Raw genomic sequence first — 13,731 nt, forward strand, 5'->3', positions numbered from 1 at the left:
CTACTCCTTCATCCACCAAGGACTATACTTTCTTAAATTCTTTATCACTTTTACTTCCCACCTCCGATTTGCATTAAATCTCTACCAAGCTTCTTAAACTTTTCCCACAGGTGCCATCATGACCCTGTTACTTGCTAAAAACGAAAAAGGTAATTTCAGCCCCTTTATTGCTTATTTTCCCTGTAATACTGGAATTCACTGACCACATCTAACACTGAAACTCTGTTTTCCCTCAGTAGCAGGCCCCACTAACTCTTGATTTTCCAGTCCATCCCTGAGTGCCTCTTCTCCGTTAATATTAGCAATCCCTATACAGACTTCAAAAGCTCATATTGCACTTTACATGTCTATACAATTTGCATTTGTCAGTTAAACGAACTAAGAAATAAAACTGTGATAGCAGAAGCAAATGTGACTCCATTTTGTTTTATGACTTCATCCTGTAAAACAACCATGCCAAGTAGAAGGGCCATGACCAGGGCAAGATGTCCTTTTCCTTTTGCTATAGAAACCTTTAAGAATGCAGAACTACCTAATGGGGCATTGTTTCTGTAACTAGGGTAACAGGGCTCTGTTCCTGTAACTGGGGTGACTGGGATAACTGTGATTGGTTAGGCTTCCCGCCGCTTGACTGCACTCTCCCACTTCTGTAACCTGGCTTGCTTGCATTGGCTGGACCCCTAACATCCCTTTTGTGTTTTTCAGGCTTATAAAGAGTGCCCTTGAAATTGTTTGGGGCTGATCAGGGGAACAGCTTTATGTTCTGGTCAACTGCCATCGGTATGCTACAATAAAGGCTTGATTCAATTATACATGAGTGGTCTGGAAGTCAGTTTAAGAAACCCCGGGATGAAGCTTTAACTATAACCAAACAATATTCCCAGATTATATTCTCGGCTCAATTGTGAATGTTATCAGTTTGACCAGAGGGTCTGATGCTACTTCCCAGAGTGGAAACCTACTCACATAAAAAGATCTCTCTCCATCAGGAAGATCTCCCTGGCTGAGACACTCGTGACACATTGGAAGACAGTTAGCACATAGAGTGACCAGGCTCTGCAGAAGAGGAACAAAAGCCCTACTGTCAATTCAATACCATTAGGGAAGGTTTTACCCCCAGAACTTTTATAACTGTAATGATATAACATTAAATAGACTTTTTAAAAAATACAGGTTAAAACAGGTACATGTGACTCCACGGGGTCTCTCCCCACTTCTATCTCCATAGTGGTGCCTCCATAGTTTTTGAGGTACGTGACATTTTGCTGAGCACTTATGTTCAGACACAGCTATTAAAAAGTCTCATCAAGAAATGAAATTTTTAAGGGCATTTCCATAGGTAACAATCACTGCACTGACCTAAGTACTATCCATGTAACAGGAAATCTCAAATCCTACCCGCCTATCCTACGCTTGTATATCATCCTTAAAGAAAAAGGAGGGCACTAAAGCCATTTCTATACACTTAATCCCTTTTTGTTCCAAAAAACAAGTTAGAACAATGAGAACCGCCCTAGCCAAAAAAATTATATATGTGTGTGTGTGTGTGTGTGTGTGTGTGTGTATGAATGTATTCTTGAGGTGCCCCGGCTCTCTCTCACCTATGCTGGGAATTAGGGCAAGTTAATGTTACCTGTTGAAAGTTACTTTCTTACTCTTGTTCCTTGACAGTTATTCCTTGGGATGCTAGTCTTGCAAGTGATAGATGGTAGATAGACATGGGTGGTGGGCATAAGCAGCTAAGAGGTTAATTCCTATGTTGAGCCTAAGTGCTAACACCTCACATGTTTTCTTTAAGAAAAAATTTACCCAAGGCCAGCCAGAGTTATTCCCAGGGCTAAGAGATGGGTATACAAAGACTCTTCTGTAGATAAGAGACACACAGGGGCTACGATTGTGGCTCAGCGGTAGAGCGCTTGCCTAGCACAGGAGGGACCCGGGTTTGATCCTCATCACCACATAAAAATAAAGGAATTGTGTTGTGTCCATCTACACTTAAATATATATATATATATATATATATATATATATATATATATATATATGCAAGAAAAGAGACACACACAAATTATCCTGATCCAGGTCTGGTTGGGAGGAAATGAGACCTTTACACCTTTACACAGACCAGAGATTCCAAGTTATAGAAAAGCAGGATGATTAAGACAAGATTCCACCAACCAAAAGTTCTGTAAAACAAGTTCCAATTAAAACCTGTCAGCCAGGCCAGTATGACAGAGTTGTACTTCTGTTGTTAGCATATCATTATAATATCATTGTGATTATAGCCTCCCTCTTCCCTCAGGTTTCACTTAAATGCCCATAGATAAAAGCATGCCCTGTAGAGGTTTAGCAATCTAATGTAGTTTGTACATCACAGCTGAGGAATGATACGTGGGTGGGACTTTTTAAACAACTTTCCCTCTCTCCCCTTAAAAATTGAGCTCAATAAATAAACCAATAAAATCAAGTGGTCAAGAAAACTCATCATCTTTGAGAAAACTTATCATGTTACTTGGGGGTGCTTTCTTTCTTAGTAAAATATGTTAAACTTTTACTATGTTTTGTAACTTGCTTAAAATCTTCTCTGGTGAGAACACAGGAGCTGAGTACACAAGACAACCCCAAGTAACAATAGTAACACAAGGAGAAAAGTAAGTTAATGCTGGTACTGTCGTTGCTTCTATAACCTCACCTATCCAACTTGCCTCCCTGCAATAACTGTTGCAGACCAGAGCACAGGGGGGAGTGAGCTGCTCATCAGGCAGCCACCAATGAACAGTGTGGAGACAAATAAGAGGCATTACTTTCTGGTGAAGTCCCAGCAGCACTGAGTGCAGCAGAGGTACACCAGCCCACTGCAACTGGACCTCCCCCACAAGTATTTCTGAATAAACTGTATAACTTCTGTCACATCTGTGGGTATCTTCCCTACTCTCTAAACATTCTATCCCTCTTCCCTAGCACAGCTGGGCAGAAATGAGCACAATTCTCAAGTCAAACTAATCAAAACATATCAAGGAAACTGGCCCACAAACAACAAAAGAAAGAATAGGCTAACTGGACTACATCAAAATTTAAAACATTTATGCATCAAAGGCACTATCAATGGAGTGAAAAGAGAGCCCACAGAATGGAAGAAAATATTTTCAAATTATGTATCTGATAAAGGATTCATAATACAGGAATATAAAAAACTACAACACAACTATAGCAACAATAAATTTCCCAAATAATCCAATTTGAAAATTAGCAAAGAATTCAAATAAATATTTCTCCAAAGATCCAGGGGACATCTATTTTTTTTAAAGAAAGAAAAAAATAAATAACATATTCTGGTGGGGAAGTGGAGAAATTGGAACCCTTATGTGCTGCAGGTAAAAATGTAAAATGGTGCAGCTGCAGTGGAAGACAGCATAACAATTCCTGAAAAAATTAAAATTATCATTTGATCCAACAAGGCTAGGTGCCTACATCACAGTGCTGAAATCAGGAATTCAGACAAATATTTGTACACCCATAACAGCATTATTAACAACCCAAAGGTGGAAACAACCCACATTCTCAGAAACAGAGGAATAATAAAAAAGGTAGTATATATTCAATGGACTATTATTCAGTCTTAAAATGGAAAAAAGATTCCAACATGTGCTACAACTTAGATGATTATTAAGGACATAATGCTAAAGAAAATAAGGTATCAAAGGACTACTACTGTATCAGTCCATGTATATGAGGATCCTAGAGTGGCCAGATTCAGAGACAGAATTATAAGGTGGTAGCAAGGGGTTGGGATTGATGGATATGGAGGGTTATTCTTTAATGGCTATGAAGATTCCATTTGAGAAGATGAAAAAATGTTCTTGAGCTGGATGGTGGTGATAGTTGCACAATGTGAATGCAACTATACCACTGAACTATACACTTAAAAATGGATAAAAGGTCAACATTTATGTTGTATATTACTTGCCATTACATACATACCTTTGAAAAAAAGGAAATTAACTCTTCCACTCAGTTTGCAATGTTCTCATTCCACCCCCAATAAAACAATGACATTTATCCCATTCTTAGTATAAATTCAAATTCATACTGGCTCTTTATAAGCTTGAACAATGTAACAGTATTTAAATTTACTTACTTATTCTGGATTGCAGTACAATCATTTTTTAGTCCAAGGAAAGTGACACCTATTAACAGTCCCAGCATAAATATGATGAATATCTTTTCCAAAAGAAAAATGAAAATAGAGTTGTAATTACAGGTAAAAATTTTTCCACATCATTTATTTGTTTATTTGTTTTGGTACCAGGGATTGAACTCAGAGGCACTCAACCACTGAGCCACACTCCAGCCCTATTTTGTATTTTATTTAGAGACAGGATCTCACTGGATTGCTTAGAGCCCCTCTGTTGCTGAGGCTGGCTTTGAACTCATGATTCTCCTGCCTCAGCCTCCAGAGCTGCTGGGATTATAGGCTTGTGCTACTACACCCAGCTTTCCACATCATTTATTATGATTCAATAAATGTCTACATAATCAGAACCCTCTCTGAAGATAAACACTTTATATGACTTGGTCAAACCTTGGGAGAAGATAAAATTATGTGTGTTTATTAGACTACTTTCCAAACCAAATTAAAAACGTTTGGGGAACTGACAGGAAAATAGAGCAGACTATTGGACAGGCGGAAATCCCTCCAGTGTTCACCAGGAATGGCCAGTCCAAGCCCCAGCTCTAGTACTGGACATGCAAATGCTACACAGTATGGCAGACTGGTGCAGAAAATCACTTGGGGAACAAACTAACATCCAAGTGGGTAAGAGTTCAGTCTTGAATGGAACTCTTAACTTTTGTGCCAGTGCACATGCATAGATAGTTTCATCCTTCAAGAGGTTCAACTGAAAACAAGATGACTTTACACTCATTAAAAATAAATGAGGGCTGGGGATGTAGCTCAGTTAGTAGGGTTCGATCCCTATAACCACAAAAATAAATAACTAAATTACATTTATATGAAATTTCAGGGCTAGCAGGAGAATGCTAGCCTAGCATGTGTGAGACACTGGGTTTAACCCCAGCACCACAAAATGAATAAACAACATTTTAAAAGCATACACACACAAATTTTGACAATGGTATTTTTCATGATAAAGACTAGTTGTAAGTTGGCTCCCACCTATTCAACCTCTGTCCTCCATGGGAAACTGTATTGTCATGGTCACCAAAGCACTCAGCCAGTTTTCTCTGGGGACACCCAAGTGCTTCATTACCATCTCCTCTGTCTGCTTCTCTTCAACCTCAGCCAGTGAAGCTTATAGTCAACACATCCACCTGAGCTAACAGCTCCTCACCATCCTCACCTACTCAGTCTGTGCACAACTCCCAAGGTTACTGGGCCAGCACCACTTTTGTTTTAAGGATAAAAATTATCTCAGGGATACTTGAATCAACAAAAGGTTAAGGGTCACATTGTCATGTTTTATTTGAGGAATTCCACATCTAATGATTCACAAGTTAAATATAAAAATGTAGGAAATTGGAAGTCTAGAGACAACAAAATACCCTACCATATATCTTGAAAACTTCAAAGTTAAAAAAATACTCAATATTACAATTGTATCCACACATGAAATGGTTTGTGAAGAATATTTTAGGCAGGCAGCAAGCCAGAATAGAAAAACTAAATCATAATCTGAAAAAGCTGGTTTGTGAAGACCACAGTTTGGAAATGTCATTATTTAAATGTTTTACTCATAAGATTTCCTTCAACATAAGACAGAAATTTTGGGGAAAATTCATTCTGCTGACACGTCTTCATTACCCTCAGAATACACTCACTTCATGTCAGTAGAAAGAGCTTCCAAAATATATGCTGATGGATTTGCCAATGTGCAGGACACACAGGTACACAGCAGTCTATACTTCACTCAGGATAACTTATATTCAGTCTTGCTATCCAGAGGTTCTGCATTCTTTGTTTCTTTTGCATCCACACCTGATATCATACTAACACATCACCTGTTCTTTATTTTCAGTCGGTTTTCTACCATACTGGCAAATCAGTGAATCCTATGATCATGTCATGGTTTTCAAAGTGTACCTGTGCTATTCTTTCTTACATGAAGAAAGAAAAAAAACCCAGGAAAATGAAATTGCACAATGGAGCAAATGACTGAGCTTTGTGCATGTGGCCGCCAGTCTCAGTTTTGAACAGAAGGATTCGATAAATAAATCGTCCCAATATTTTATTCTGCTTTTGTTCAAATGTGTTTAATGAGTATTTCTCAAGACATGTTCTGAGAGAAGTTTGTGCAATTACTAGCAAAATGAATCCACAGTCAAATGTTTAATATGCTCATAGAAAACAACGACTTTCTAAGAGATTAATGACAAGTCTTCCAAATTGGTTTGATCAGGAAATGTTTGACATTATAATTGAACAATAAATCTTATAAAGATCATCATTCTTTCCAATCTTCCAAAAACAGCCTCTGGTTAGAGATAAAGTATAAGTCATATATATATCTAGTTCAAACCAAAGTACAGCTATACATCAAGAGACACAAGATTTATCAGTAGGAAGTCATAAATATTTTGACAATTCTATGATCAATACTTAGAGAAATAAAAATCATACAAGATTTCAAACCCTATGCCAAGTAAACTATGGCCCAAGCAAAATGGGGCCCAACACCTATTTTTTTTTAAGTTGATGAGCTAAGAATGGTTTTTACCCCTTTTTTTAGTAGTGGGAGGGGGAAAGGTAATATATTTTGCACTATGTAATTTGTATGAAATTCAAACTTCATAGTCATGAATACAGTTTCTTGAGAACCCAGCCGTGTTCATTTGCTTATGTATGAGCTACAGCCACTTTCATGTTAAAATTGGAAGGGCTGACCACATGAGACAGACCAGATGGGGCCTACAAAGCCCAAATATTTACCATCTGGCTCTTTACTGAAAAGGGTTTGCCTACTCCTACACTAACATTTCAGTGTTCACAAACTTTAACACGAGTTGTTCTGCTAAACTCCAGGAGCTTCAAGGTTCTACCCTTCTTCTAGAGATGGCTACTTCTCTGAACATTGTGGGAATTCCTTTTGTGGGATTGAGTTTGCTGATGAGGCTGAACAGGTGACCTGGAGACTGTGGGCCTGGTGTTTGTGCCTTAATGAAGCCAAGATCCCAAATAGGCACAATCCTGGTGTATACCAAGTAGCCATGGTCTATTCATGCCCTGCCCATAACTCATACTTGGGTCCTGGATGAGACACAATGTCCTGCACATTGGCAGATCCATCATTTTTAGAGGCAGTACGAAAAACCTCACACAGAAAACACACTAAAGAATCAACTCCTTATATCACCCCACTGTTGAACCATGGGTGATCCAAGTTAACGGATCTAACTTACCTGGCATGATTCTAAAACATCAAATCTATTCTCAGAGAATAAAATGTTACCATTGATGAATAGTCACAAAAGTGGCCATGTTCTGACAGAATGATAAATGAAAAGTTCAAAAACATGTGGCACAACTGACAGCATGACTGAAACAAGAACAGGCTCTCAGATACACCTGAAAGGTGACAATACTGAAAGATGAAAACTGTGGTTCTTATGTTAAAAAGTCAGTTCAGTAGAACCTATAACAGGCCATCTTTCAGTACTCAAACTCAATGATTGATAATAAAAATAACAACCTCCAAGTAACTAGCTAAATTGATTTCCTTATAAATGATGGACTGATGAACTTTTTATTGTGACACAGGAGTTGGGAATAGCAAAAAAGAAAAATAACCTTTAGGAGTAATAATCAACAATGACCAAAGGCCAATCAAAAGGAGAAAAGAACGTCATCACATCTTAGATAAGAGAGTTAATGGGACAGTGAATATCCTTGTTAAGTGTGGTTACTACCTGTGCTTAAACTGAAAACTTTTCAAGATATTTAGTGCTTTCCAAACATTAGAATCTCTCAATGAGGAGGAAATTACAAGGAAAACAGTTAGCATACAGGCTCTTTCCTCAGAGAGTGGACAGTCCAAGGTACTTGCAGATGTATTCAAAGCCACTAGCTCTCCCTCACCACCTAATTTCAAATGCAAACCAACCCTCTTTTCCCTATCTCCTGCCCTCTCTCTTCCCCTTCTCTATCCCTATTTTGCCTGAACTTGTTGCATAGTCCCTCCTGCAATCTAACATGCTGTGTGTTGTATTACTTCACTCATCATCACTCTGTCTTCATATGAAAATAAAATCCATGAGAGCAGAGGTTGTCATTTTAACTCCCTTTGTCCACTACCATATTAGATTCCCCAAAATACAACTCAAGATCTTGCATTCAAGCTGTGGAATGAATCAATGAATGAAAGTAGACAGATACTAGAAAACCCCAAAATGGATTCTGTTGCCTTTAGTTTCCATTTATTGAAAAAAAATAAATTTCTTACTGAGATGTTCCCTTACAATTTGTCTGGTTCAAAATTCTGAGTTATGTATTCCAAGAAATCACTGAAAAAAAAACACCTTTCTAGATGTGAAAACTTAATTGTGTTTTATGGACTGCTTCTCTATCCTAAATGGAGTAAGGATGACAAATAAATGGAAGGGTGGGTAGAAGATACACATTATCTTGAAGCAGACTATATCAGAACCAAATTGCATCCACATGAATATTTCACAGCAAACTTAAAAGAATCTCTAAGATTACCTCAACTCCCCAGGGCTTAAGACGACCCATCAAGTTTCTGAATGAACGCCAGAAAATCCATCTGAACTGATGGCAGAAGGTGGTGACATAGGTGATCTCCTTGAAGGCTGGGCTCCTGCCATGCTGGCCACCTGAAAGTCTCTCTAATTCAGTTTCTGTTTCTCTATAGAAGGGGGATTTGCTATAAAACTGAGCTAATCCTTCGATCACTGGCAGTCTTCCTATTAATAGCTGTTCAGTCTCATTGGCTTTGGAATAAAAGCACACACAAAAAAGAGAAATATTATTAATAGGTGTCAAACAATTAAAGCCATTTTTCTGTGATCCTTTTCATGGATAATACCTAAATTTTAAAGCTAAGCATAGAAAAATCACTAGCATTGTCATGGCTCTACACATCAGAAAAAATGACTTCTGTCTGGAACTTATGGCTAGAGCAAACTCACAGACCTTTTCCTAAGTATATGGACCCTAATCCTTAAAATAGACTCCTTACCATACAGAATTATAAGTCTTAATTTTTAAAAAGTTGGTCCTTATTTTCTACTATGTGCAAAAGTATGAGTTTCAATTTCTTTTTCTAAAAATATGTAAAAATTATCATATTTTCTTTTTAATGAAAACACCTTTTATAATGAGAGTAGCACAGAAGTGGTCATTCATAAATTCAATAAAGAACATCCATAGCTCTTATGGAGAAGAAAGTCTATCTGTTAACTGGAATCACAACACCACATGAGTAGGAATTCAGAGAGCCAGGTTTTAACGAGCCACCACATTGCTAAACTTCAGCCAATTCAACCAGGCAAAGACCTGTGAATCTAAGCTATTCACAATACCTTCACCCCCTTCCTCTTGCATAGCTGTCACCGCAGCAGGGCAGTCTCCATTGATGACATCCACGAAGAAGTCTGAAGGGTTATTGAGGAGCTCACAATGGTAACCTATAAAACAAAGCAACCAAAGAACTCAACCTGATGGGCTTGAAAAGTAAAAACTACTCACTTCCAGAGAGTGAGGGAAGTGAGGCTAGGGAAGACAAATCTAACATTTTCTCTGCCATGTTCTTGCTTTCTTCTCACCTCACTTTATATTTTATACTTTCCTCTTGTTCATTCATATAATATTTCAACATGCTTTGTCTCTTAATCCTGTGTGTGTGCATAAACGCACACATATATAATACATATATATAATACATATACAATACACATATACACGTGTGTGTGTGTGAGTGTGTGTGTGTGTAACCAGTCCTGGACTGTTTAGAACATAATATCCTCGTCTTTTTTATGGGGATCAACTGATGCTTATCAGTACTTCTTAAATCTAGATACAAGAAAAAAAATGTCCAGGTTCATTGTGTTTTCTGAGTTCATGAAGCAAATGCTGGGATGGCACTATGCATGTCAACAAGATTACTTCTCCACCTATTAAATTCAGAGGTCCAAATTATTATTATCATATCATACTGCCATAATTCAAAATAGACAATAAATTCCCAGAACTGAATTCTTGAGAGAACATGACCAGCACAGCACACCCAAACTCTCACCTCAACTTCTTCCGGCACAATTATCTAAACTTGGCCTGAGACCAGACTCTTAAGTATTTCCTCTGAACTCTCCAAACCTATACATACTTAATTGTAAGTGGCTGAGAATAAACTAAAATATTAATATAGCTAGTAAATGTTTAGAACTATATTTGGGGTCATGAAGAAATATCTATATTAATTTCTAAATGTTTCTAAAATGAAGCAGATTGTATGAGCCATTAAAAAGATCACACAATTCAATCTGAAAGAAAACATGGGAGCCCAGAAATATTTGCCTACCCAAGTCAAACTTAGGACCAGCCATTCCAGTGGCTAATAATAACTCACACCCACTCAAGTCAATTTAATATTACTAGGAAACAATGAGCATCTCCATGAGCCCTCATAAGAGTAGAACAACATCACTATCTGTTGCATGGTCTAGAAGAAAATGAATGATACTGGGTCTTTCCAAAAATGTTCAGCTGAAAAGCCTGGCTGTGAGTCCAACCAGTTAATTATTGAACTCTCAGGGAATGGTCACCATAACTAGGAAGTAGGCCCATAAGAAACACACAGACACACACACACACACAAATACACACATGCATTCATACTCAAAGAGGGGAGAAGAAAGAAAGAGACCTAAACAATAAGCAAACACTGAAAAATGAAGACAACTCCTGACACCAACTGACCAAAAATGTTTTGGAGTGATGGCACCCGTTAGTCTATGCAGTGACCAAGCAGCCCTCCTGTCCACCTCACTGTCCTCCCCCAGGAGTCTATGATGGAAGGATCTAGTGCCTGAAAACCACACCTGCTGATTTAAAATACTCCAAAGCCTTCTGGGCAGGACCGTGGTACATTAGCTTTCCTGAGGCCAATATGGTGAGGCTGTCAAACAGCTTGAAGATGGAATGCTGAGGCTGACGGAAGGAGAAGATGATAGTTCGTCCTTGTTCAGAAATGCTAAGTTGAAGGAAGGAAAATAATGAGTCATTAGATATCAGAACATTGCCCTTCTTAATAAAATACTTTATTGTATGGTGAAAACATTTGTCCAGAGTTTAATTTGATTTTTCTCATATGAACTTCTCATCTCATGTTAGCTACATGACACTTGGGGAACCTGAACTAAATGTTTTCATTAAAGTATTAGAGCTGGGGCTGGGAATATAGCTCAGTTGGCAGAGTGCTTGCCTCACATGCACAAGGCCCTGGGTTCAATCCCCAGCACCACAAAATAAAAAAATAAAATAAAATAAACCGTAGGGTCTCTTAAGGATGATACACAACAGTCTAGAATCCACTAGACAGTTCATTGACAATGCAGATTCTCGGACAGTCTTCCTAGATATTGGATTAGAATCTCTCAGGGTGAGTTTAGGGTGTCCATATTTTTAACAAGCAGTCCAGGTCTACATATGTACTACATATTAAAATAATGATCATATGACCAGTTCTCATTGATCATTTAAATCTTCAGATTCTTTAGGATTGTTTTCATCTTTTTGCCTGATAATTCAGTTGACATTAATAAGTGCTTACTACCTTCTTTCAATTTTCACAATGTTGTTATAACACAGTTCCCATATTATTGTCTCCTTCTATTTATAGATATAATTTAAATAAGATCAAGTGACTGGCCAAGGAGACAATGTTACTGAAGGACAATGCTGAGATTTAAAGTCTGATCTATCCCATGGCAGAAACAGTACTAAACTATCATTTCACAGGAGTTATTATTTATAGTTAAAAAATGTTCAAAATCACTGTTAAAAATGTTATTAAAAATATCACCTTTATTTGCTTTTGTGTATGTTTTCCTTGTTAAGAACCTTTTATACCTAAAGGATTTAAAATCAGCCTACTACAGTGACTCAGTCACATCAATGTTCAAAGCAGATCAATTCACAATAGTTAAGCTATGGAACCAATCTAGGTGCCTTTCAACAGATGAATGGATAAAGAAAATATGGTATATATATACAATGTAATATTACTCAGCCATAAAGAAAAATAAAATTATAGCATTTGCAGGTAAATGAATGGAACTGGAGTCTATCATGCTAAGTAAAATAAGCCAAACCCTGCCCCCAACAAAAGGCTGAATGTTCTATCTAATATGTGGATGCTAACACACAATAAGGGGAGGTGGGGAGGGAAGAATAGAATTTCATTGGATTAGACAAAAGGGAATAAAGGAAATTGAGGGAGGATGAGAATAGGAAAGACAGTTGAATGAAACAGACAAAACTTTCATGTGTTCATATATGATTAAGACAACCAGTGTAGCTCCCCATCACATACAACCACAAGAATGGTATCCTAAATTACACTCCATGTATGTATAATATGTGAAAATACACTCTACTGTCAAGTTTATCTAAGCAGAACAAATATAATTTTTTAAAAATTCAAAATAAAAAAACAAAATACTTGATAATTTGAAGCTATCCATTCATGATTAATGGGGCAGGGATATATGACTAAATGAAAAGTCAATTGGAATGGTCAGAGTATATGAATGGTTTTGTCAACACTTTAGGGTGATAAAGGTAAGTTGTTTGTGGGGAGAACCTTAGTCTATAAATTTTTACTGCAGCCATATTCCCAAGGAAGATTATCCTGTCTGGAAATCTAGTTGTTAGTGTATGGGGGTAAAGGGAAATCTTGTTATTAAAAATATTTTATGACAAAAATCACTTCAATTTACACATTTGATTAAGTAACTAGCATATGCTATCAGGATACCCTAAGTTATTCTGCCTCCAAGAGAGTCAGACCCTATGATTAATGATTTCAACACAACGTATAAAAGAAGTAGCTAAGGATTCCTTATTCATAAGCAAAACAGGACAATTGGAATATTATCCCATCTTCCTGTATCTTCTCTCCATTCCTCCCCTGTCCCTCCTCCCCATAATGGTTCAGCATCCACATATCAGAGGAAACATTTGGCCTTTGGGTTTTGGAGATTGGCTTATTTCACTTAGCATGGTAGTCTCCAACTCCATCCCTTTACCTGCAAATGCCATAATTTTATTTTCTTTCAATACAGCTGCTTTCTTGATAAAAAGAAAATATGATTTCATTTACTTCTTCTTCCTTTTATTCAAGTCCAAATCTTAGGAGTTATTCTCCCAATCCTTATAACCCAGATCCAATATCTGAGTCAATCCTGTTGACTCCCCTTAAAAACGGATCCAGAACCCAAGGTCTTCTTTCCACCTCTCCAGGAGAATCCTGGTTCAATCCCTGTCCTGGTCCATACCCTTTTCTCCTCACCATGAGCAGCTCCTCCCTGGTAACCTTCACTCACCCTGGACTGACTGCACAGCCATTGCTCTGCTCTGACACTCTCAAAATGCTCTCACATCCCTTAGTGACAGTTGTCTATGAGGTCTATGCAGTGTGACATCAGCCCAACTCTACCTCACATTATATTCTAACTATGTGGTCTCCCCAGAATTCA

At 37.6% G+C, this 13,731-nt stretch overlaps 1 protein-coding gene across 3 annotated transcripts in view; it reads right to left on the minus strand.

Moving 5' to 3' along the window:
• Positions 1 to 13,731, minus strand: part of LOC113175391 (broad substrate specificity ATP-binding cassette transporter ABCG2-like) — an 85,473-nt gene that overhangs the window by 7,457 nt on the left and 64,285 nt on the right. For all 3 annotated transcript variants that reach the window (XM_077803243.1, XM_026379664.2, XM_077803242.1), the window contains 5 exons: positions 11,074 to 11,225; positions 9,556 to 9,660; positions 8,717 to 8,964; positions 4,139 to 4,221; positions 967 to 1,056 (listed from right to left, as the gene is read on the minus strand). In XM_077803243.1, coding sequence (XP_077659369.1) covers positions 967 to 1,056; positions 4,139 to 4,221; positions 8,717 to 8,964; positions 9,556 to 9,660; positions 11,074 to 11,225 — 678 coding nt within the window. The remainder of the gene's footprint in view (positions 1 to 966; positions 1,057 to 4,138; positions 4,222 to 8,716; positions 8,965 to 9,555; positions 9,661 to 11,073; positions 11,226 to 13,731) is intronic.

Source organism: Urocitellus parryii, chromosome 10 (assembly GCF_045843805.1).
Source record: "Urocitellus parryii isolate mUroPar1 chromosome 10, mUroPar1.hap1, whole genome shotgun sequence".
Classification (NCBI taxonomy): Eukaryota; Metazoa; Chordata; class Mammalia; order Rodentia; family Sciuridae; genus Urocitellus; species Urocitellus parryii.